The sequence below is a fragment of the Polistes dominula genome, unplaced genomic scaffold (genome assembly GCF_049000335.1).
Source record: "Polistes dominula isolate Pdom_NZ unplaced genomic scaffold, Pdom_raw_medaka contig_18, whole genome shotgun sequence".
Lineage (NCBI taxonomy): Eukaryota > Metazoa > Arthropoda > Insecta > Hymenoptera > Vespidae > Polistes > Polistes dominula.
Window position 1 is genome coordinate 4,768,761 of NW_028301164.1, and position 25,623 is coordinate 4,794,383.

The window sequence follows — 25,623 nt, forward strand, 5'->3', positions numbered from 1 at the left end:
TATGGTACCAGCCCTATAAAGGTGAAACTTAGGACATAGAAAGCAGGGGAGAAAGACGAGGTAAGAGAACGCGTGTCAGCTCGACAACTCAACTAGCACTAGCCGTCCCTGACTCCCACCTTCTCCAGCATCCTTTCGAACCTCTCCTTCCTTCTTCGTTTCTGCACCGACCTGGAAGCTTTGCGGAACAGAGAGAATACTGGTAGAAGGGACTACCAGGGTGCTCGATGAAAGACGGATCGCCGAAAGGCATCTAATAGATGGATAGATGGATGGATAGATGCCTTGACAAAAATTTATCCCTTTTGACAAGCTCAACCATTCAATGATTTCAAAGTAGCTTTTGAGCGAGCATTGACTAAAAGGAACTTATTCGACATTTTCTTCTCCCCAAGATTAAATTTATTTCCACCTAATTGAATGAATGTTCAACAAAAAGGGGACTACATTTGTTACATTTCTTTAAATTTATAAAAAGAAAAAAACATAGTAATTAGAGGAAACAGCTGGATGTTTCACTTTGAAAAATAAATAAGAAAATGAGATGTATTCGTTGCAATACACAACATTTTGTATTATTATCAACCTTTTTATTAAACGTTTTTCTCTCATTTTCTTTATCTTTCTTTTTTTCTATTTATATAGCAAGTATAATCTAAATAACAAATTCGTGTGTATATGGTCAGGTTTGAATGATACAGATGGTCCCCAATGATCGGTCTAACATCCACGAAGGTCACTTTCAATCGAGACTTCCGTCGTCGAACACGATGTGAAATGTCGTCAGGCAAAGACCCAAATGTGTTTTCTTTTCTTTGCGCCTTCTGAGCTCCTGAAAAGAACCAAAAGCCTCCTCCTGACGACTCGAATTTCGTCTACACAAGTTAAAGTCGAAAGAAAGACCGTACCGTAAAAGTTTCGATCCCATGGGTACAATTTCCTATGCTTTAAGTATTTTAACGCGTTTACGGTTTTCAATTTTTAACACACTTACATTTGTATTATTCTTTCATTCATACCTTATTCTAAATAATCATTTGTAAATTATTAAATAGCTATCATAATTTCTAGAGACATTCTTAGACATCCTAAGGTTCAAGAAATCAAGGTTCAAGAAAATACATTAGGACAGGTTGACACGAAGGGTAGTTAATAACAGGTGAATTATCACAGCTATATTATTTGTATAAAGCTGACTGGGGAAAGGAAAAGACCTAAGTTACTAGCGTTATGCAAGGCAACGAGCAAAGCATCGACGAGGAAGATCTAACGTGCGAAGTGCAACAAGTAGTAATAGTAGTAGTAGTAGTAGTAGTAGTAGTAGTGAAGGTAGATAGGATAGGGTCTTACCTTTTAAGTAGCAAGAAGGAAGAAGACGTCGTCATCGGTGTATTCACCGGATGGCGGTCGACCTTGAATTAGGACTCTGGCACGGTGAAGGGCCCGATAATCACCAGTACGTGAGGGATGAAGTGCATAGAGCCATTAATTAGCCGTCGCTTCGTTGCGGTTGTCCTCCATCCTTGCTGTTAAAGCTACATATCCAGCATCTTTCTCTCTTTCTCTTTGAAGTATAATTTCCTCTTGGAGAATATCTCGCCTTCACCTTCTTCGCCTTTCGTCGCTTGCACGCACCTTACGTTCGCACCTTTAACAAATATCCAAGACCGGTTATTACATTGTTTACCGTACGAACAATTCATTAAAATAAGAACGAATTTGATAAAACGAATGTTAATTCATTCATGTGATTGTTTACACATCGAAATAATTCTTTGGCTAATGATAGTAAGTAGAATTGACATCATATCTCGTATACCTGTTATTTCTTCATTTGCTTATTAGCAACAACATAAAAAAAGCTCAAATCTGTGGATTGGTTCATTTTCTAAATTCGTCGCTATTCTTTAAAAAAAAAAAAAAAAGAAAGAAAGAATCGATGATAAGTTTATTAGGAAGGTTTAATTATTTTTCTATGTTTTTTTTATTCAAATCAAAAAGATCGTTTAATAGCACGACTTCTCGTTATCATCTAAATGATTCTTTCTTATTAAGGCCATCCTGGCTGCAAGATATTGCATGTTAACACTACAGAAAGGAAGGAACCACGGAGGATCTGTTCAGTCTGGTCCAGAGCGATGGTGCGATGTGTGGCGATGATGGTGGTGGTGGTGGTAGAGTGGGCTGAACTAACTCTGAGACTCCTTACTAGGTACCTGTTGGTCAGGTGTACCCCACTCTTGATTCGCCGTACCTGTACCTTCTCCACCTCTTCCTCCTTTCTTTCCCTCACTCCTTTCCTCGCTGTTTTCCCCCCACCGAGTTAGCTCGATCGTCGTCTCTTTGGATCGTCGTGCTGTTATATACCATCGTTTCTCGTACCATTCTAGGTATCGAAGAATGGCAAGGATTACTTCTCCGATCTTGCTTTGATCTTTCGGCACTTTAGTTGTCGATTGTGAAAAAAAAAAGTAAAAGACTTTGACATTTTTTTTCTCAAATAATCCTCAAACTTGATTCCTCCACATATATATATTTTTATCATCTTTTTAGTTCTATATAAAAAAAAAAAAAAAGAAAGCTGAAATATATCCAAACTCTATAGCATTTTCATTCATATTACAAATATATAATCTTCGGTTCGAATAAACACCGATAATGATTTCAATGACAGTTTCTATTCTTCCAAACTCTCGTCGAAAGCTTAATTGGCAGGTTAGAAAATTCTAGAGAATCCTAGTCGTTGTTAGATCGTTAATAAGGCACGAGGAAGAAAATGAAAAAAGAGAAAATAGTCGAAAGGCGGCGGCTGCCGCAATTCGTGACTTCCCAGAAAGGCGGGGGAGTCATCGCCTGTAAGGCCGTTTTCTTCCAACCAAGCAAGCACCCCGTGGTTCGAGCTCATTAACTAACACCCCCTTTGCTTCCAAGCAACGTGCCATCACTACTACTACTACTACTACTACTACTATATCATGGACGATCATCTCATCGAGATTCTCTCTCTCTCTCTCTCTCTCTAACTCATTTGATGCGTGTGCGTCCCAACGCGTTGTTCTTAGTCAGGTAAGAAAGAAGCCGCCTGTGCCAACACGCGGGGCGCTAGGAGCTGGGTCAGTTTGTTATCGAGCTTAAGAAAAGAGAAAGAGAAAGAGCTAGGCGGACGATGAAAGGGAGAGAAACAGAAAGATGCGTGGTCTCAAGGAGGAGCAGAGCAACGATTGGCGCTAGGCCCTGAGTACCAGGGTGGGAGTATACCTTCATTCCACTCTCCACCATTTCCTCCAGCACCCTCCCAACCAACACGAGAAGAAGATCCTCTCATCGCTTAACCTCGCACGCTACACCGACATCATCAGCAACCGTTGTAGTTGTCGTCGTCGTCGTCGTCGTCGTCGTCGTCGTTGTCGTCGTCGTCGTCGTTGTTGTCGTCGTCGTCGTCGTCGTCATCGCCGTCGTCTACTTCTGATGAGATAATTTGTTCCTCGTTTCCTGGGATTTTTTCACCAAAAGAAGTAATATGTAATGGTATATGTATGTATCTATGTGCGCGTGTCAAAGGCTCACAATCAAAAGGAGAGACGAAAGGAACCTCTTTTAAAATCGTCCACGAATAGCAGACGTCCGTTCGGATATTACTCATAGTTGAAAAGAAAAAGAGAGAGAGAGAGAGAGAGAGAGAGAGAGATAGAAAGAGAAGCGGCTTTCTTCTTTATTATTACAGAACCCTACGGACACTTGGGCGTGGGAAAACGGCAGGACCACTCGCATAGTCAAGTCGCATAGTTGAAGCATTTGGACCGGTCGAAAAGAAGATCGACGATAAGGTTTCGTTATCTGTCGGTACTGATGCATGCATAAACCTAATCTCTACCTGAAATTAACTTTAGACTTTTACCAACTAAAGTGACAGAGAGGTAAAAGAGGTAAAAGGAATCTATGCGCGTGCTGACCCCACCGAACGGAATTTCGAACGTCTCGTAACGAACACCATAATTATCGCCGTGATACCTATTCTCGTTCTTACGATCGCAAACAGATTCTTTTCGAGATAGATACTAATTACGTAGATACCTTCTAGAAAGAATTATGATTTGCTTAGATGATAATGAATTTGTTTGACACCTTGATCTCTATCGATAATTAACGACAATTTTATGGTTTGTTTCACTTGCACGATCTTAAAAACACTTCCCCCCTTCAACTAAAGCACACTGTATAGATTGGCTAAAACCCTTTGGGCATTCTATACAATACCCGAAAAAAAAGTACAACAACTTGTAATATATCGAACTATCTTCCAATATAATTGTGAAAAAAAAGGAAAAGAATTGTTTTCAAAAAGAACAATATATTTCTACAGGAAACACAGAACAGGACACACCTTGATCTGTAACTTTACATAACGTGTAAAGCTTTACGCTTGCCAAGACGATTTGCTCTCTCGTATGGCTTTCGAAAATGTTGGATTTTACGATCTCATAAACATCGAAATCTATTGGTCTTGCGGCGAATGAAAAGAAAAAAAACGAAAAAAAAAGGGCGAGGCGACGTAATCTTATAGCGGCTCGTGAGAGTGTGAGAAAGAGAAAGAAAGAGAAAAGGCTAGAGAATAGAAAGAAAAGAGAAAAAGAATATGAGACCCCCCTTCGTATACGCATATCCTCTAATCATGGCAGGAAAGGCCGCCTAAGGCCAGGATAGAGACGTTCTCCAGCCTAATTGCTATATATATCCCACAAGGTTCTCCCCCTTCTCTCTTTCTCCCTCTCTCTCTCTCTCTCTCTCTCTCTCTTGCTTTTGGTTTCGGTTATGCCTAGGCCCACGATGTTATTAAACTCTCTTTTCCTTTCCCCCTTATAATCTTCTGTTCTCTTTCATCCTAACAAATAAACCTCTCAATTCTTTCTCTCTTTATCTTATACCCGGTTTAGGCTAAAAAGTCCCCACGCGACGAATCTCCTACTATACTACTAACAATTCGCCAAGTGTCATTTCTAGAACGATTTTCAAAATAGAAACATTAAACATTGATAAGTATATTTACAGAGAGAGAGAGAGAGAGAGAGAGAGAGAGAGAGCTAGAGATTGACGTCTATTTTAAAACATAATCATTATCAGAAAAAAAGAGAGGACACTAATTGTATGCCGACTTTGAGAGGATGCATAATGAAGCTATAATGTACTTGAATTCCTAAATTTACAAGGTTGTGAAACCTGCCAACTCATTTTTCTTGTTACTTTTTCCGTTTTCTTTTTCTTCCTTTTTTTTTTTTTTTTCTTTTTTCTATCTCTTGTAGAAAGCCTACTATAGACGGTTTCTCTTATTCAAAAATGCAAAGAAGAAGGGATTCCTTTTGACAAAAAAGATGAAGATCACATTTGTAAAAAGGACAAGCGTGGTCAAGAAAAGACGTTCCTTCGAACGGTAAAAGTCTACAGTTATAGCTGCGTGAAAGTAGCGGCAAAGCGGTCCTGTTTTCAAAAAGAACCAATTCTCTGCTTAACTGCCATATATATATACAACGATTAACGATTTACGACGTTACCTAACGCTTCTCGAAATACTTTCCGGTTTAGTCCTGCTTTTCCTCGAAAAACTACATCCTTGCTGACGCCGCACGGCACATTGACTTTTTATCTTCGACCGATCTATTCTATGCTTTTTATAAATCTTCCCTTTGTCTTCTATCTTTGTCCTTCTTCTAAAGGCGGAAAACGATTTTCATTGGTTACAACCAAACCGAATCCCCTAAAGACGAATCCTATGTGTATATCTATGGAAAAAAAGGTAGAACGAAAGGTAGAATCAAGGTGTCAAGGTACGGTAACGAGCCTCGAAACGAGATCTAACGATAACATTTTTCGACAAATTTCATGATACCTCTAACTATTATATTACAACGTGAAAATCAATTATACCCTTGGATATTTTTATCTCTAACCATCTTATCATTACAACATTATATACCTATCAAAAGAAATGAAAAGATAGAAATAAATTTCAATATATATTTTTGTTTTCAAATGAAAGTTCAAACTAACCAAAAAAGTACTAACGTGTAAAAGAAAAAAAGAAAAAGAAAAAAGAAGAAGACGTTAAGGTAAAGTAAGAGATACGAAGAGTGGAGTAAGACGGTAGCACAAGGCATCTTACTCGAGTTCTTGTCGACTTCATGGCGAATCAGAGAAGCCGCGGAGCAAGTCCGATTCCGATCGAGTTTTTCCATGGCAGAGCATGGTAACGGGGGCACTCCTTGTCGCGGCTTTTATGAGAGCTCGATGGTGAGCAGCTCTCCATGGTGTTCTCCGTGGTGCTCCATCGTGACGGCATCAAATGAGAACGGTAAAAGAAGAGGAGACTTTCGCAAGTCACTCGGAAGGCTCCCTTTGTTCCGTGTTTGCTCTACCTGCGTTAGGTTCCCTAACGTAGCAAAAGAACACGAGCTCAACTTATATAGAAGAAGACGAGAAAAACCTAAGTTGATACTTCTTTCTTTCGTTCTCGCCTTCAACGCATGATGCACCTTATGCTCCATACCAACCAATCTGACCGATCTATCTTGAACGATGATTATTACGCGAGAACGAATCGAACCTGCCCGATCATTGAGATTCCAGATTGGATGAGTTGTCTTAATCGAGTCAATTTATTAACACCGTTCGTTTCCATATAATATCGAACCTATATATATTTCCTTTTTTTTTTTTTAACTATTGAACAACCAAGAATGTTCCTGCAATTTATATCTATTTATCATAACAAAAGCAACTTTTTCATGTTACCTAATATCATAATAATACATTTATCATATATATATAATATATCTAACTTATACGAATAACTATTTCAGATTTTTAAATATACGACGGTACTAATTCATCAACAAAGACTATAAAAATATACCTATATCACCTATTTGAATTCTACCGAAATTCTTTTTCATAGAAAGAGGAAATAATAAGGAACGATATATCTAAAAGGAAGAAACGTGTTCGTAGGGGGCCTAAGTCTGAACGAGTTTGCCCGTCTCCAGGACAAAAGGCGGATACCCAAAGAAACGAGGGGTGGGTTAGCACGATTTTTCATTTTCGAAGAGGCTGGCAACGCCTGGTAAAGGGCCCATACAGATAGAAAGAGATGAGAAAAAGAATGAGAGAAAGAGAGAGACCCGGTAATCATCTTGTTCTCGACGCTCCGTGAATAACACAAAGGATTAAACTGGTGCTAATTACGTCGCTCGTCGTCGCTTACGTGCGAGAGAAAAGAGAGAGAGAGAAAGAGAGAGAAACAAACCTTAATGATAGAAGATTTAAGGGGAAGAAAGTCGAGGGGGTGAGGAACGGTCGACAACCCGAAAGAAAAGGACGAACTGGAAGTAGACGGCAACACAACACCGATGATAAAGTCCAGAGAGAAATTATATTGCCAAAGGAATTTCAACGGTTGCACTTTGAAAAGATCATCGAGGCGACGATCCACCATGAAAATTGGAAAAAGGGAAAGGAAGAGACGAAACGAAAGGGACGTGTCACGCTTACAAATTATTTCTCGAGTTTTCCGCCTGATTCAAGCGTGAATACTATGAACGAATATATTTTCTTTCTTCGTTAAATTTCGATACGCCACTACGTGAAAGTAGCTAGAAAAAAAGAAAAGAAAAATATTTATCAGGTTGGAAAATTGGTGCGATTCAACGTTATAAAAAATATTTCTAGGGTTAACCGTAGTAAATCGTATTCCATTCTAGAATACAATGGAAAGAGAGTATATATTTATTTATCTTTAAATGAGATTGGATATTTGACCATTTCAAATAAAATAACAAAAGAATAAGAATAAAAAACATTTTTCTAAATATAAGATCCTATAATTGTAGTTATAAATCTTCTTACCTAATTTTAAAGCCGATTACGACTGCACAAACCTGTAAATCAAATGAGATTTAATTTGATATGATAATCTGCAATAAAATATGATTTAATTAATAAGTAAAAAGAATAAATTCTTACACGGAGAACGAACACGTTACGACTTCTTTCTACGTTGTTTCAAATCAAAGTAAGATGTATCGTATTTTTTCGAAATTTTTAATATAATTATTAATTGTCTATCGATCACTTTTTTAAATACTAACCTATAACAAATAAAAAAACAAGTTAATAATATATATAAATAAAGAAATACAGAGCTCATTTAAAAATATTTTTTACTTTTTTTTATTATTACTCTCATTTGCATATATTTGAAAACTTGAATGAAGTAGCGAACGCTACGCGGCGCTGATGACATGCACGATTTCTTGAAAAGTGCATAGTGGGAGACATCGAAATCGATAGCAACGCACCCTGTGATAGAAATGTCAAGCTTATTAATACTGCCTTGGTCAAATTCAGTACATTTTGCATTCACTTTATGTCTATCTTGTCTATTTATCATCATTATCCCTGTTGCATTTATAGTTCATATTTTCTCCATAGCTATCGCTGAAGTCGTACCGACTAAACAACATGGTACACTAGCGCCTTTTCTCCTTATACGGGAACCACCCGAGTCAAAATTTAAATAAAATATAACATTCGAGAAAAGTTCTGTTATATCAATCATATATATGGCGTCAAATAAAGTACTTGTAATGAAGAACAATAAATTGTATATTTTTTTGTTGGTAAATTCCAAAGGTAATGTAAATTCTCCGGATAAGCTTTGTCCACCTACTTAGTTTCCCACACACTTTTTTGGTGGAAGAGAATAACCTTCATTTGTACCAACTTAAATTTGTTTATACCAACATAAAAACTAATACACAATTATAAAGATTATTTTATAAAATATAAAGTAATATTACTTTAATATGACGTATATACATTATATTTTCGGCTATAATATTAAAAATAAATAATGAAATTAATAAAAAAAAAAGGGAAATAACATTGTCAAAAAGGCAGAGCGAGGTCATCTGTTGACTGCACAATCAATGCATTTCATGTGTAATAAAGTAGGGATGACTGAAAAGATATATGAACAATTGTTTAAATATTTTATTAGTAAATAAAAGGATAGAGGAGAGTGAGTAAAAGATAAGAGATGACCTCCAATTATGATTCAGAAATTACACTATTCAAATGCGATAAGATGATAAATAAAAGAAGTAATTGCCACTCAATATAGCTTCATAAGAAGTATGTTGCAGAAGCTTGTACATACGTATTGTTTACATTTAACACACGAGCAGTTATTAATCGGTGCCTTTTCGCGCATGCTATTAAAGTGCAGTTGTAAATTACTATGTTTGTGTGAAACATCGTACATATGTTTCTCCACAGGGGAAATTTTTTGAAATAATATTACGTTTCGAACAATTATTAAATAACTGGTTTTTCCTGACGTTTACTCTGTGTTTATAAATACGGTAGTATGCTAAACTTACAAGCATATATATGTATATTTATGTCACGTTATTTTTATGTACGTATGCGTTTATACGTGCATGTAAAAGTATATTTAAAAAACACGAATACATACATTTTTACGTTTATACGATTATACGCGCATGCAGCGTATTTGCGCATATGTACAATTTTAATACTAATATTTAAAATCATTTGTTTATGTTTTAAACAGTAGAATTTTGCCTAACACAATGACAGCTTTAGATACTAATTATTGAATTATATCTTTCATATTTGTAGGCACAAGAAAAAAATGCATGGTATCAAAAGAGTATTAGTTTTTTGTACATTGACAACTGTACTACCATTGATGCTTATTCTAATCCCTCTTTATCTGCGACACAGTTTTTATGCTAATGTAGCATATGCTGTTACAGAGTCTGATATTTTGGAAGTCAATGATGGAGTATCAACTATATTTTGTTCTGTAAGAACTATGTTGCTTCTAAAATATTTAGATTTTTAATTATATCTTTTTTGTGCATGTATGTACTTTAGGGAGACTTTTGTATTATATGTCTAAAACAACAACTAATACCTTCCATAACTGCATGCGTCTTATATATACATATATAATATACTTTATGAAATTAATTCATTTTTACATTTATTAAAAATTGCATTATTTATTTTCTATTTTTCATATTATTATTAGGCACATACTTTACAAATGAATGCAACATTTAACGCATTCCAAATGTCGCATAGACCAGAGATAACGTCGTATAAAAAACACATAAGATTAAAAAAAGTATGATTTTACCGGATGACACATTTGAATATTGGGGATTTTATTTGCTTAAAGGTGCTACGGTATTACTTTCTGTTTGTTCAAGGTAAATATGTAGTTTAAATTAATAGTTAATTTCGTGATATTTAAAAACTATATACAATGAGATATATTATGACTAAACTTGTGTTTCTAATTATTAATGTGTAGATTTCAAGGAGCTTCTATTTTGGTTGTGAAAGGTGAACGTAACTTGCGTACTTGTGAAATATTGGAACAAAATAAAAACAGAGAACTTGGAACAGAAATGTTCTTACCAGATGCGGATCAAGTTAAAATTACATTCGAATCTCATATGAAAGGTATCAATTCTGGTGAAGATATAAATCAGCAAGTTTTTAATGCCATCGCAAGAAAAAACAATACAAATCGAAATTTTAATGATACAAATGTTATGCAGATAAAAGATAATTTTAATGATACTAATGGAGAAAAATTCTTGGCACCTATAAAAGAAACTCAAAACTATACACTAGAAGTACCTGTAACGTTGAAGGAAACAATGGAAATTGAATCTACCAAGAGATCTAAGCGATTGCTCCGCTCAACATTTGCTAAACAGAAAAGAAACTTGAATGATAAAAACAAATTACAAAATAAATCAACAATTATACAGTATGAAAGTAAAAAAATAGAAAGAAAAGATTTAAAATTGAATACTCTTAATAAAGAACAAATGGAAAACCGCAGAAATTTAATAGAAAAATTAAAAATGGAATTAAATATGGAACATGATGAGAATGATAACATAGAGGAAGGTTTAAATGAAGAACTAGAAAATAAGTTAGTCAATACTAGGGTAAAGAGAAATCAAGAGCTTGTAAATCCGCCTTCATTACTTGACCAAGGTATCAAACATGGTGGAACCGCTGATAAAAATACAATAGATGTTAATGAAGCGTCATCTGTATCTAGTTTTGAAAATGGTTTATTTAATTGTTACGAAGGCTCAATTCTTTTGACGCAAGAATTTGAACCTTCTGAAAAATGTATTGACGTTGATTATTTAGTTAATGGAAAACATATGGAGACAAGACACGATGTCGTAGAGGATGGATATTATTATTATATATTTTACAGCGATAATGATTTTGTTTCAAATGATATACATGCTCTATTCGATATTTATAAACCAACTTTTCAATATGAAAATGTTACCAAGTCTTGTATAAATCAAACAGAGTGCTCGTTTACATTAGATATTATGTCTCCTGATAGAGTAATCGTAGAAATACCAACCAAAGATGGTATAGATTTAGATCCAGATGAGATTAGTTTATTGATTTCTATTTGCCATCCACGTATGGGTGTGTACGCCATTTTTCCAATCGCAGTATTGTTCTTTATACTTGGTTGTGCATTTATGTAAAGACTTATAAAGATGATATTTACAAAGATGATATTTACAAAGTTATGAATAATTTATAAATATAGTTTATTATAGATTATATACATTTTATTATTTAGATAGATGTTATTATATATATATATATATATATATATATATATGAAATTTTATGAACTGAAAATATAAAGTCTGTGTTATGTATATAACACAAAAGTTGAAATACTTGTAATATTGTACATTGTGTTATATCGAAAATCTAATTTGTTGTACATATATATATTAATATCTATATAGGAAAACAACATATTTTTATAAATAATATACGCTTGCAATAACATTTCTATAGATAACTGCGAATTACCATATCAGCACAATAGGTGCTTGCCTAAAGTTTTATGAAAGGAAAATATTTTTTCATTTAAATAGTTGTATAAATAAAAATGTTAAATATTTCCAAATGTTAAACCATCAAATGTACTATCATAATAATACTGTTAATATATATATATTATTATATTTGATATTATCTAAGAAAAATGTTATATACTTTTTCAAAGTGAAATAATAAGAAATAAATAAGTTCAAATAAAGCAAGAAATGAAATGAAGAATGTATTCTTTTTTTGAAACTTCATGATTTCATCAATATTATTTTTAATTTAATATATTAAATTTGTAATTTGATTAACTGTTATTTATTAAATGAACACATTGTAGAGTTGGATATGAAATAACATTTGCCATATCGTAATTTAGTTGATTCAGTATTTGAAGTAAATATTAAGGCGCTAGAGTCGTCGTAAAGGTAAAACTATATGAAATAAAATATCATTCGAAATTGAAAGTTAATCATATGATACATATTTACATAAATCTATATATATCGATAAACATTAGAAGAAATCGTTAAATTAAAATCGTTTTCGAATAAATAAAGATTGCGTTGATGGTGCCACTGTTCGCATGAAAAAGACGTCTTCCGAAATTGGCGCTAGGTACACTGGGTAATCGACGTAACTTCCCCTCTGCGCGCACTCTCGACGTAGAAGAAAAATAATATGAAAAATCATCCAGACTGGAAGAAGAATAGAAAATTTAATAGAGAATAAAAGGAAATTTAATAGTTAGAAAAATACTGACATTGCTTATATATAAGGTCGACAAGTTTTTAAATTGTATTGTCGAAATAAGTCAATTTTCCTTGGATCGTTCGCAGCGCCATTGTGCGGCGTTCACAAGAATATTAGTCGTGACGCAATAGGAACTCGTCCTTTCCGTTGACTTACCACGAGTGGAACATGTCTCATACATCCGAACGAAGGTAAGTTTGATTTTTTCAACATAATTCCATTAATTCAATCAAAATGTTTCTCTAGAAAATCTTCCTTTATATCGAATTATTACGGATCTCGTGTGACAAACAATAGAATGCCATTCGTATGGATTCAGTTTACGAAAAATAGTGCGGCAAACGACGAATGCACGAGAGCACGAGACTGACGACAACATGGCGTGCATTCGTTTTTGTTACATTGTTTGCAATATTAATATATATATATTTTTTCTCCATCTTTCATAGAGTTATCTCAATGCCAAAATGCAATATGACCCTTTCGAGTAACGATGAAAATATTGAAAACATATCTATCCTCGTATTTTCCATATATGCAAAATGTAGTCTCAATTTTCTTAGGAATTTCCGCGTGCCGACGCACGATGTGTTTCAAATCTATATTTTTTACTTATCATTTTCTTTCAGCTTTACATTAGGAAATTTCTATTTTATTCTAATCCTTTATGATAAAAACCTAAGTATTTCACAATTTAGGGTTATTTATTGTTCCAAATGAAGTGATTTGAGTTAGCATGAGTTGTGATAAAATGTCGTCGACCATTCCTTAGTCATACGTACGTGTGAGTCACTGACAGTGCAGCAGCCATCGAATGATCATCAAATATTTGTTTTTCTTCTCCTTTTTATTTTAAACTATAATTCTTCGCTAACGTTTCTCAATACTTCATCGAATTTTCATATATTTTGACCTTCCTTATTTTTAGTAGGTCATTCTTTTAATTACAAATGTATATAGATTTTGTATTACTTTAGAAAATAGAAATATTGAAGATAATTTAGATATACGATATGATATCATTAATAAAAAGATATCTTCCCAATAATATCCCTCCAGAAATATACTAATAGCTATTTCATTTCTTTATAATTTCATCATTATCATTTTTTTATACTTGGGATATTTTCCAATTTGTCAATACAATAATACATGTGTTATCACTAATATTAATATTTCTTCTTTACTTGATATTACAGTAGAAACGATGAACAATGGTCAGGGGATTCCAAAAATGGACCAAGTGAAAGTGAATCTCCTGCCTACAATGGACCTCCAGGCATGGAGCCTGAAGGAATTATTGAGTCGAACTGGGAAGTTGTAAGTTTTGTTCATTCTATATTACATTGATTAATAGTCTTTAGATAGATTTATAGTTGATTTTATAATGTTATTTTAATTAGGTCGTTGACAATTTCGATGAAATGAACCTTAAAGAAGAACTTTTGCGTGGTATTTATGCTTATGGCTTTGAGAAACCATCTGCTATTCAACAACGTGCCATCCTACCCTGTATTAGGGGACACGATGTTATTGCTCAGGCCCAGTCTGGTATATAATATATACATATATATATATATATTCATTTATTAAATGAAAATGTAAAGTTTACATTACTGTATAAGTGATGTTAAACTCTTAATAATTAACTTGTAGGAACTGGGAAAACTGCAACATTCTCTATATCAATTCTTCAACAAATTGATACAAACATTAAGGAATGTCAAGCATTGATACTTGCTCCAACTCGTGAACTTGCACAACAGGTTAGTTTTTTTTTTTCTTTTTTTTTCTTTTTTTTTCTTTTTTGACATATATTTAATTAATCAATATTCATATTTGTACATTATATAATATTACTTTTCATTGTTTTTCTGTATAGATTCAAAAAGTAGTTATCGCTCTGGGAGACTTTATGCATGCAGAATGTCACGCATGTATTGGAGGCACTAACGTACGTGAAGACATGAGAAAATTGAATCAAGGGGTCCATGTAGTGGTTGGTACACCAGGCAGGGTTTACGATATGATCAGTCGACAAGCTTTGAGGGCTGGTAGCATCAAGCTATTTGTTCTGGATGAAGCTGATGAGATGCTTTCGCGTGGTTTTAAGGACCAGATCCATGATGTATTCAGGCTATTACCACATGAAGTACAGGTACGTTGAAACTTTCGTATGCGACGTCAAGATCGCTTATTCTAAATAGTCTTCTAATTGTTGACTTTATTTCAATTATTAGAAAATGTCTTTTGGACAAGTCAACAAATCATACAAGACGAAAAGTTGCAGTATAGCCATACGTTATTATAGTCAAGTTTATAAATGTATTATAAAATACAGGTGCGTTATATTAGTGGTATCTTGGCAGGTACATTGTACAGATTTGATACATTTCATTGTTCTTTGAAAACTTCGCATTACATTGATATAACTTAATAATAGGAATAATGTGATACTACTACTGTCGTCATCCTAGTGAATCCCAATCTAGTTAAAACGCCCTTTACAGAATACGAATTATGATAATCCACATAAATATATACATATTAGCAGAGTGATAGATTATAACAGATAACCATAAAGTAGCATGATTTTTTCAACATTTTACCAACCTGTTGCATATGTCACGTATGATGTCACAGTGTCTCATCCAAATGACAAATATATATATTTATATATATATATACTTTTTTCTTTTTCAAGAAATATGTATTTAGAAATGAGGTCGCACAAATATGTGGACTGTATATTTGACCTATACATTTATAGATTATGTTTAAACAAAAATATTATTCATTTTTATAGGTTATTCTCTTGTCTGCTACAATGCCTTCTGATGTATTGGATGTCTCTAAATGCTTTATGCGAAATCCAGTTCGAATTCTGGTGAAGAAAGAAGAATTGACGTTGGAGGGAATTAAGCAATTCTACATCTTTGTTGAACGTGAAGAATGGAAGTTGGAGACCTTGTGTGATTTGTACGACACGCTAAGCATCACCCAGGCGGTTATTTTCTGCAACACGCGGCGTAAGGTCGATTGGCTAACAGATAATATGCATCACCGTGATTTTACGGTTTCTGCAATGCACGGAGATATGGATCAGAAAGAAAGAGATCTTATTATGAGACAATTTCGAACTGGTTCGTCTCGTGTCCTCATCACAACTGATCTGTTGGCTCGTGGTATTGACGTGCAACAAGTATCTCTTGTCATTAATTATGATTTACCTTCCAATAGAGAGAATTACATTCACAGGTAATTTACTTATATATTATCATTTCTTCTTAAATGAATGAGTAATTGAATAGTTTAGAAGAAAGAACATTTTAATTAAACACAATTGCTCGATAACGGATTATTCTTTATTTAGTGATAACTTATCTATCGATGTGTGTATTATCATTCAGATAAATAATTACATTTTGTATTAATCTTTATTTAGAGATAATTAGTATAGAGTAGGAGAAAAGAAAAAAAATTTCTCTTTTTTTTGCTTATCATTTTATAAAAGTGTATTTACAAAATCATAACTTTATCACCGTGTTTTTTTTTTTTTTTTTTTTTTTTTTTACAGAATTGGTCGCGGTGGTCGTTTCGGCCGTAAAGGAGTAGCTGTGAACTTCGTTACAGAGGACGATAGGCGAACTCTGAAAGACATAGAGCAATTCTACAACACCCACATAGACGAGATGCCATTGAACGTCGCTGACTTAATCTAAGCACGTCCATTGGCAATAATTCATTATAATACGAAAAAAAATAAAAAGTAAGTGAAAAAAAGGAGCTCTCATCTGATCTCTCATGGTGTGTGAGTATTCACAGAGTGAGTTGGTGAACTGTATTGCTTATGTAAACGTGATTTACCAAAATATTCTGAGGTTGTCATCCTAATTTCATTTGATAATAGCAGATTATGAAAATAGGTATACGAGAATAATTATCTATTGTACTGATAATACTATTAGTATACCATTTGAATAATATTACTGCCATTAAACAATTACATCCCTTACACTATTCACTATTCTAGCGCCATCACTACACATTACAAAAACAACAAGAACACCAGGGGCAGGTAGGCAGGTAGGCAGGCAGGCAGACAGACAGACAGACAGACAGGTGGTCGGTCGGTAGGGCAGGGGCACTAGCAACGCCCTATCGTTCACCGCTATATAATACCCATTACACCCATACTATTGCTATTATACTACTTCTGCTGTTACTACTCTCTACTACTATCATATTACTACTGTTTTATTCTACATTACTCTCTATTACTCTTATTATACCAAAAGCAGTACTAGCACTATCATCACTTCACGAAAATTATTCATTTTTCGATTGTTATTAATTTTACTCTACTAGTATTCTCTTATTACGTTAATGGTATTATTTGTAATACCTATCATCATTATAGAGCGACAAGCACGATGTGCTTGCATTTTACATATCATTGTGACAGGTCAAGATTTTCCATTGAAATGCATTCATGGATTTACCGCACCATAGTTCTGATCATTGTCAATATTTTTAAGTTTCTTCTCAAGATTTTTATCTCGTCTATCTCTAATAGAGGATTTTCTACCTGTAAAGTTCATTCCGTCGTCGACGGTTTTTCATCGATGCTTCGATCACCGCGATTACAACTTGTTTGTTTAAGTAGAGGTTTAGTTGGGTATTGGAAGGGGTATTTTAATCACAAGCGTTGTCGCAGGAGAGATGTAAATTCACAACTTTTAGATGGTATGAATTTTTGTATATCAAAAAAAAAAAAGAAGAAAAAAAATAACGTAGATGCATAACTACATATATACAATAAAATGTTTGACCTTTTAATCGTGGTCTTTATTATTACGTGTATATGTGTCAATAAAAAGTATATATATACATATATGTGTGTGTATATATATGTATATGATTTTAGTTAAAAAAAAAAAAAAAAAGATTAAAAAAGAAAAAACAAAAAATTAGTGATTACAAGCTTGCAATGACAACCCTGAATGAACACAACTGCGTATATTGTGAAATTTATCTCTTTCTAAGCGGGTGATAAAATATTTTAGAGACCCATTTGCGTCGGGAAGCATATTAATTAATCTACACTTTAGTACGCAAATTGTATTACACTCTATTTGTAATATTATTTATTGTATCAAATTTTATGCTAATTTGAAAAATAAATTTGATTCTTTAAAAAAAAAAAGAGAACAACCTCGTTATATGATCCTTAATGAGCTTTTTCTAATAAATAAAACAATGTGTATGCTGATGCAATTGGGTCGAGGTACAACACAACACCCTGTGTAGAACAAAATAATATGATCATTATAGATTCTACTATTATGTATTATTAAAAAATGTGTAGTCGACTAAAAAGAATCTTGTGTATAATATTTTCAAATTAATTTATTATAGATAAAATTAATAAGCGTCCAAGTGAAGAAAAGTTATCCCTTATGCGAACATTACACATACTTATATTATTTTCTTTGTAATTTCTTCTGCTGTTTCAATTCGACTCCTTTTAATTATGTGATTTATCGTGTAACTAAATTCGTATTATTATAATAATAATAATAATAATAATAATAAAAGAGAAATGAAATTAAGTGATATAGGCAAGTATAATTTAGAAAGATTAGTAGTTTATTTTACAAAAAAATAAAAAAAAAATCATGAAAAAAATGAGTTTCGTAAATGATCACGATGGAGATGTTAATTTTCATTATTATTGACAACACGGGGGAAGTTCTCACAGGTTTTATTTTGTATTTACAGGCAGTTTTGGGCTGAGTTCCAGAAGTGGGTGAGATATTTTTGGAAATAAAGACCAGATTTCCTGATTCAATATAGAAGTTGCATAATCGATTACCTTTCAAAACTCCTACTTCCCCCCCATTCTTGTGTGGGGGGAGTCTTAACACAACAGTATATACACTTCGTTTTATTGTTTATACGCTTACATTAATAATTTTTTTAAAATGATGTAGGAGAATCCAACTCTTTCACTGATTATTTTATATTTTTGTCAATAAAATACTGTGCAAATCTTCATTCATGCTGCTTGTTTGTACGTTTCGTGAAGAAGAAGAAGAAGAAGAAGAGAGTAATAGAAAAAAAGAATTTAATAATATGTGTGAGAACTTATTTATATATAATTAATATCTTTGTAGAGAGAGAGAGAGAGAGAGAGAGAGAAAGAGAGGGAGAGAAAAAATAATAGTAATCTTTAATTAAATATAAATAATTCTTCCCCTTATATATATATATATATATATATCTATATATGATATGTATATATATATATTATAAAGACACGTGCGAAAATTTATTACAAGCTATTGTAAGTACATTGTCTAAAGTGATTTATCCCAATTATATTATATATATACCATATATAACTATGACTATATATATATATATATACATTATATACTTTTAAATATTATCGTAAATATGTTTGGAATGAATAATTATCAGTAAAATGTATGTCTTCTTGCATATGCTTGTAGTAATATTATTAATATTAATATTAATATTAATTACAATAACAGTATATAGGTTAAACTATAAGATATGGTATGATTTTAAATAAATGAAAACAAACGTGTCAGAAATAAGAGAAATATTTTTTACATAATGCAGCCCGTAATATAAATACGTATTTTTCTTTTTTTTTACATTTTAATGTTAAAGTTAATGGGCAATCATTATTGTTAGATAAAACATTTATCTTATTATATATTTCCGGAAAATGGCCGCCAAAATAACGAAAAAGTTTTGCTTTTTATGAACGCGTTATCGAATGAATTCAATGCTGCGTTCAATATTTAAAAATTATGAACAATTTATAAATATAATAATATATCAATACATGTATTGATGTCAAATTAAAAATATTTAATAATTTGTTATTATATAGAGATAATTTTGATTTTTGAATTATCATAATAAAACAGTTTTTTTTTCAATCTATTTCGTTTTATCTTCTACCGAAGTTGGGATTCAAATTTTGTTAAAAAAAGGTACGTAAATATATATTTAAGTTTATTACTTTTATTAACAATAAATCTGTATTTTATTACCGACTGTAAAATATGTCACATACGTGCTACACATTTGTCAATGCATGAGTCTACGAAAAGATCAGTCAATGCATAAATGTATGAAAAAAATTTTTTAATTTATAAGAATCAATGAGCTACGAAAAAATTCGTCGATGCACGAATGTATGAAAAAAAATTTTTCAATTTATGAAAATCAATGAGCTATGAAGAAATTAGTCAATGGATTAGTCTGCGAAAAGTTTAGTCAATGCACGAATGTACATAAAAAATTTTCACTTTTTAAAAATCAATAAGCTACGAATAAATTTTTCAATGCACGTGTCTACGAAAAATTCATTGATAATAACTAGTACCACTAGATAGCGACACATTCTACCTACCGATAAATGAAATAATAGCTAGTAACGCTAGATGGCGGCTCATATTTTACCAGTCGATAAGTATAATTTATTTTTGTTAAATGATTAAAAATAAATGCAACGTATATCACTTTTTATTTGATAAAAATAAATGTATCTTAACAGTATTATAATATTTGCTTCTTCCTCAAACAAAATTTTATTTTTACCTCTAAACTTATTATTGTATAGATTATTTTTTCTCACTGCAGTTTCATTCTATTCGCATAATAATAATTCACAGGGAATTTCTACAAAGAAGACATTAATTCATATAAATACATAAATTTTTTTTATCAATACCTACTGTTGCACATAGATACGTCCATAGAAACAACCGCTGTCAAGCTGTCATCTTGCATGCGCATGCGCACGAAAGCTCCCACGGGGAGAAAATTTCTGTCCGCGTGACGACTGCTGCAAAGGCTGGCTGGCGAATGTCAGCTATAACCTCGCATACGCATGCGTATGCGTGGCCGCCATCAAGCTGTAACGCGCATGCGCACGCGCATGCGTATATGCAGCCGTCGTCGAGCCGTAATGTTGCATGCGCATGCGCACGAAGGCTCCCACGAGGAAGAAAATCTCTACACACAGCGCCACCACCTCTGTACTTTTTATTACCTTCCGAGTTTTTTAAATGGTAAATTTCGCATTGATTGTACAATATATAAAATACAAAATCCCTATAAAAAATAAAGAACGAATAAATATGATATAGCTCTACGTGTTGTGTAGAGACCTAAAATATCGGTACATTATATTTACAATTAGATTTTTATGGGAAGAAAATTATGTTTTCGTGATAATTATTATCATATTTTTTTTTATTGTCAATTTTTTGACAAAATTAAATAAAAAAAAAATCTAAATGTAAATATGAGAACTTCAGCAATATTTGAAAGGTACATAATCAAAATTATAGGTTACTTACGATTATAAGAAAAATTTCTTTAGATTTCATCAAATTTTCAAAGTTATAATTATTATTTAATATTATGTTATTATAATTTAATTTTATGAAATATACATTTTCAAAAGTTGTAACACATATAAAAGTATTTGTTTACGTGACACCCCGAATAAAAATAAAAATGTGCTAATAAATAAGGATCTGCGTTAATTGGTTAGAATTATTCAGGCGGTGATTATAAAGAGTTTATTTGAGCAATATTAATTTCATTGATATTTGATTAGAATGATTACATATTAAATGATTATATATTTTATTGTATAGCACAAATCACTTATTCTATCACGAGAGTAATAAGTCGCGTATTTATATAATATAATAACTTGTTGTTTTATTTCTAACCTTATTCTAACATAGTTTTATATTGGACACATAGTTTATTTATACATTTGAAAGGAACTTTTCAAAATGATGCAACAATATATGAAAGAATTGGAACAAGTGAGTTTGTGATATTATGTACATATGAAAATACACATACAATATACAATATAAATTGATACATATTATCATTTGTTTAGGAACCTTTTGATCCAGAAGAATTTGTTGAACGTCTAGCTTGGAGGACCGTTAATGATAAAACAAAAGATGGAAGCAAAGCATTTTTTAATCCTGTCATTGTACATGAGACTTTCTTACAAGCTATTAAAGATTTACAAATCTTAGAAGAACGTCAGCAAAAGAAGTGCGACAAGTTAGAAGCTGCTTTAAAAGATGAAGAAGCTAGACACGCTCTTGAAATATTAGATTTACAAGAAAGAAATAAACATTCGATTGACTTGTTTCATCAGTTAGATGAAAGAATAAATTCTGTTGCTACAAAAGTTCTTCATTTAGGAGATCAATTGGAAAGTGTTAATATACCAAGAGCTAGGGCAGTTGAAGCTCAAAAACTTATGCGTTATTTCTCAGAATTTTTAAGTCCTGGACCTTTAACTGATACCATTTTTACAGATAAAACTTCAGTAAGAGCATTATGCTTAAAAATGATTGTTACTATTATTACTATTATTATTGAAAAGTAAGCTTTTTCTTGATGTGGCTATTTGTTTATTTCAGTTAGATGAAGCAGCAGATGTCATTCAGAAATTGCATCTTATTGCTCAAGAGTTACCCGCAGCCAAATTTGAACATGCAAAGAAAAAGATAGGCATTAAATATGATGAAATAGAGCGTAATCTTATAGAAGAATTTGTTCAATCACATAGTAGAGAAGATGCAGTTAGAATGAAGGAATTAGCCTCTGTATTATCTCAGTTTAAAGGCTATTCACAATGCATTGATGCATTTATAGAACAAAGTCAAATGGGTTCATTTGGTGGAAAGGATGTGTTTCAAGACGTAATACCAATGTGTACAAAATATAATAAATTAATGGAACAAGTATTTTCAAATCCAGAACAAGTAATGGCAAAATTCGTTCTTAACATTTATCATTTACGTCTTCAAAAATATGCTGTTGCTAAGTTGGCCGATAAAACCGATTCTGATAAATATCTCAAAAATTTACATGATTTGTATGGAAGAACTGTTAAATTATCAAATGAATTAAAAATGTTTAACATGGGTACTGATGATAGTTACCTTAAAAAATTAACTAGAAATATATTTCAAAAATATTTAGATACTTATATCACGTAAGTTTTATATTTTTTGAAAAATCTTATGAATATACAAACACAATTAATTCATTTAATATTTGTTTTAGTACTGAAATGAAAGCATTGCGAGAGAAATCAGCAACTTTATTAATTGAATATTATGAATCGAAAAATCACCAAAAAAAGCAATTGCAAACTAGTAGTTTTCAAGAATTACGTCGTGATTTGCAAGCTGCGCTTGCAGCAAGAACTAATATAAATATTGCACAAATAGAAGATTATGGTGGAGAAACATTTCTTTCGGAAGAGTTAGCCATTGCACTTTTACAAAGAAGTAAAATGGCTTTTCAAAGATGCCAATTATTATCACAGCCCAATGATTTATCTGTAAATGTGGTTCAAATTTTTGAAATATTGTTACAATATTTGATAAATGAACACGTTGATTATGCATTAGAGCTTGGTTTGCAAAGCGTACCAATACCAGAAAGTAGAACTCAACCAGAAATACATTTTTTCAATGTCATGCATCAGTGCAATGCAATAGTTCGTCTTTTGGAAGAACAATTTAATGATAGTGTGCTTCCTCTCATTATGTAAATTTCTCTTTTTCTCTCATTAAGTTTGTTATTTAATTTCATTTTGAATATTTTAAATAGTAATTGAATTTATTATTTCCTAATATTATTTTTTCAGAGGTACAGCCAAACATGGAGATTGTGTATTAAAAAAAAAGTTCTATTAGATCAAATTAATATGAAATTGGATACTGGTTTAGAAAGAAGTATAAGTGCCATTGTTGGTTGGGTTAAAATATACTTACAAAATGAACAGAAGAAAACTGATTTTAAACCTGATACCGATGTAGATACTTTAAGTACTCCAGCTTGCCTAACAGTAGTGCAATATGTAACAGGAATGATACGTCAGATTAGAAATACCCTAGACGGCAAGAACTTGGAAATTGCTTTAACAGAACTTGGAGTTCGTTTTCACAAAGTCATTTATGATCACTTACAACAATTTCAATTTAATTCTGCTGGTGCAATGTGTGTAATATGTGACATGAATGAATATAGAAAATGTGTTAAAGAACTTGACGTTGATGCTGTTACATCATCATTTGATACATTGCATGCATTGTGCAATTTACTTTTAGTAAAACCAGAAAATTTAAAACAAGTATGCTCAGGAGATCAATTGGTACATGTCTCTTTTTTTATTTAAAACTATATGAAGAATATTTTAGTAATCACACATATCACAGATATATTGTTATAATAATTTCTATCATTTTTTTTTTTAGGCTGTACTTGATCGTTCAGTTTTACTTAATTTCATTCAATTGAGAACAGACTACAAAACCCAAAAATTAGCTAATTGTTTGAAGGGTCTTGCAACGTGATAACGTGTATTTTACGTATACAAGTTTTAAACAATGTTGGAATATGCGTAATGTTGATTGTATGTAATTATTGTCTTCTTTTTTTCTTTTTTTTTTTTTGTATTCATAGATGTAGAATCAAAAATGACTGGCCAGAGGATGATCATTTAAAATAAAATACATGTACAGAAAGAAATTATTTGTAAATAGTATCATATATATGTATCTCTCTAAGTTTTAGTTAGTACATACCTTGTATGTAAAATTAATTCAACTGACTTTTTTTATATTTCAATTAACAAGTAAAAAAAGTATTAGAATATTATGTGACGTTCTATATTAAATAGAGAATAATTAATAAGAGAATGTTCATTTATAGTAAATGTATACTAACAATTTATTAATGTAGTAATGTAATTGTCGTAAAGGGACCCTTTTTCCTTTCACCTGTATTGTTAATTACCTTTAATGATATAACTAATTATAAATATAAGATAAGAATATGCATCACGTTTTAGTTGAATTAAAAAATGTTTTCATTTACAATATTGAAAACATAAATTATACATTGATTTGATGAATAAACATATTAACTTTTTTAAAGTAGTACAATAATAGATAAAAGAATTTTTTAATTCGATTTACATTGAATTGTTTTATATTAGATAATAATATAATAGAAGTGATATTAATGTATGAAATCCTCCCCCTCCTCCCTTAACATCAAAATTAAATCTCATTATATGTATTTGAATGCATGTGTATTTCTTACTAAATATATATCTTAATTTTATATTATTATCTTTGTAACCATATTTCGAGTAAATTATATACTTAAATGGAAACATCCAAACAATGATAGTATAAATGAAATAAACAGAAAGTAGAAATATTGATTAAGGGAATTTCGTTACTAGTACATAATTCATAGGCAATACTAGAACGTTAGAATTTTCACGCACAATCATAATTTATTGAATATCACAAAGACGAGTTACACTTTGTCTTTATGTATTTGTTTTTTGCTTACTATAAAATATTAAATACAGTCAATTTGTATTTTTCGTTATGCATGAAAATTCATTTTCTATCAGAGTATATTACGTTTGTATGCTTTTATTCTGACAAGTCATTTTTTAAACATAAATACTATTTATATGAAATTCCTACATATGTATGATAATGTTAAAAAAAATAAAAAAAATAAAAAAAGAAATAAAATAATATTTTAGTGGAATATTGATTCTATGTACACTGTATATTGACTCAATGATTGCAATTTTCAAATATTTTTCTAAATAAACAGCACTTATGTATCAATAGTATTTCGTTATGTATTATTCATTCAGGAAGAGCACACAACTTTGAATTCATTTTTAAAGAGATGTTTCCAATAATATGGTACAAGAATATATATTATGTAAGCAATAATACTACATATATAAATCTATATATCGTTTTGCTTTTAACAGAAATA

The 25,623-nt window shown here is 31.7% G+C and overlaps 4 protein-coding genes and 1 long non-coding RNA gene across 5 annotated transcripts in view; 3 read left to right on the plus strand and 2 right to left on the minus strand.

The window, feature by feature from the left end:
* Positions 1–1,602, minus strand: part of ci (transcriptional activator cubitus interruptus) — a 68,558-nt gene extending 66,956 nt beyond the window's left edge. The window contains exon 1 of the mRNA XM_089178914.1: positions 1,351–1,602. Coding sequence (XP_089035040.1) covers positions 1,351–1,385 — 35 coding nt within the window. The 5' untranslated portion in view covers positions 1,386–1,602. The remainder of the gene's footprint in view (positions 1–1,350) is intronic.
* Positions 1,603–8,718: 7,116 nt separating this feature from the next.
* LOC107071333 (uncharacterized) lies at positions 8,719–12,201 on the plus strand. Its single transcript, XM_089178863.1, is given in 4 exon segments — positions 8,719–9,880; positions 10,109–10,193; positions 10,196–10,289; positions 10,394–12,201. Coding segments are annotated over 4 exon segments (1,572 nt in total). The 5' UTR covers positions 8,719–9,706; the 3' UTR covers positions 11,613–12,201.
* Positions 12,202–12,751: 550 nt separating this feature from the next.
* eIF4A (eukaryotic translation initiation factor 4A) lies at positions 12,752–18,571 on the plus strand. Its single transcript, XM_015330255.2, has 8 exons — positions 12,752–12,911; positions 13,920–14,040; positions 14,124–14,271; positions 14,377–14,486; positions 14,603–14,878; positions 15,527–15,978; positions 16,298–16,489; positions 18,502–18,571. The coding sequence occupies exons 1-7, from the start codon at positions 12,889–12,891 to the stop codon at positions 16,440–16,442; spliced, it is 1,275 nt and encodes a 424-aa protein (XP_015185741.1). The 5' UTR covers positions 12,752–12,888; the 3' UTR covers positions 16,443–16,489; positions 18,502–18,571.
* Positions 17,553–21,573, minus strand: LOC149030514 (uncharacterized). The gene is made up of 2 exons (XR_016178697.1): positions 21,123–21,573; positions 17,553–20,874 (listed from the first exon to the last, which is right to left on the minus strand). It is a non-coding gene; the product is annotated as an uncharacterized LOC149030514 (long non-coding RNA).
* Positions 20,873–25,471, plus strand: Sec10 (Exocyst complex component Sec10). The gene is given in 8 exon segments (XM_015330256.2): positions 20,873–21,093; positions 21,519–21,602; positions 21,683–22,126; positions 22,221–22,798; positions 22,870–23,358; positions 23,459–23,481; positions 23,484–23,965; positions 24,069–25,471. Coding segments are annotated over 7 exon segments (2,148 nt in total). The 5' UTR covers positions 20,873–21,093; positions 21,519–21,569; the 3' UTR covers positions 24,168–25,471.
* The last annotated feature ends 152 nt before the right edge of the window (positions 25,472–25,623 follow it).

What these genes read in the sequence shown, in the direction of transcription:
- eIF4A (XM_015330255.2), top strand. Translation starts at nt 12,889, where the DNA reads ATGTCTCATACATCCGAACGAAG. An exon ending in CTCGTGAACTTGCACAACAG is followed by an intron (nt 14,487 to 14,602) that starts GTTAGTTTTTTT and finishes TTTTCTGTATAG; the next exon opens with ATTCAAAAAGTAGTTATCGC. An exon ending in AGAGAGAATTACATTCACAG is followed by an intron (nt 15,979 to 16,297) that starts GTAATTTACTTA and finishes TTTTTTTTACAG; the next exon opens with AATTGGTCGCGGTGGTCGTT.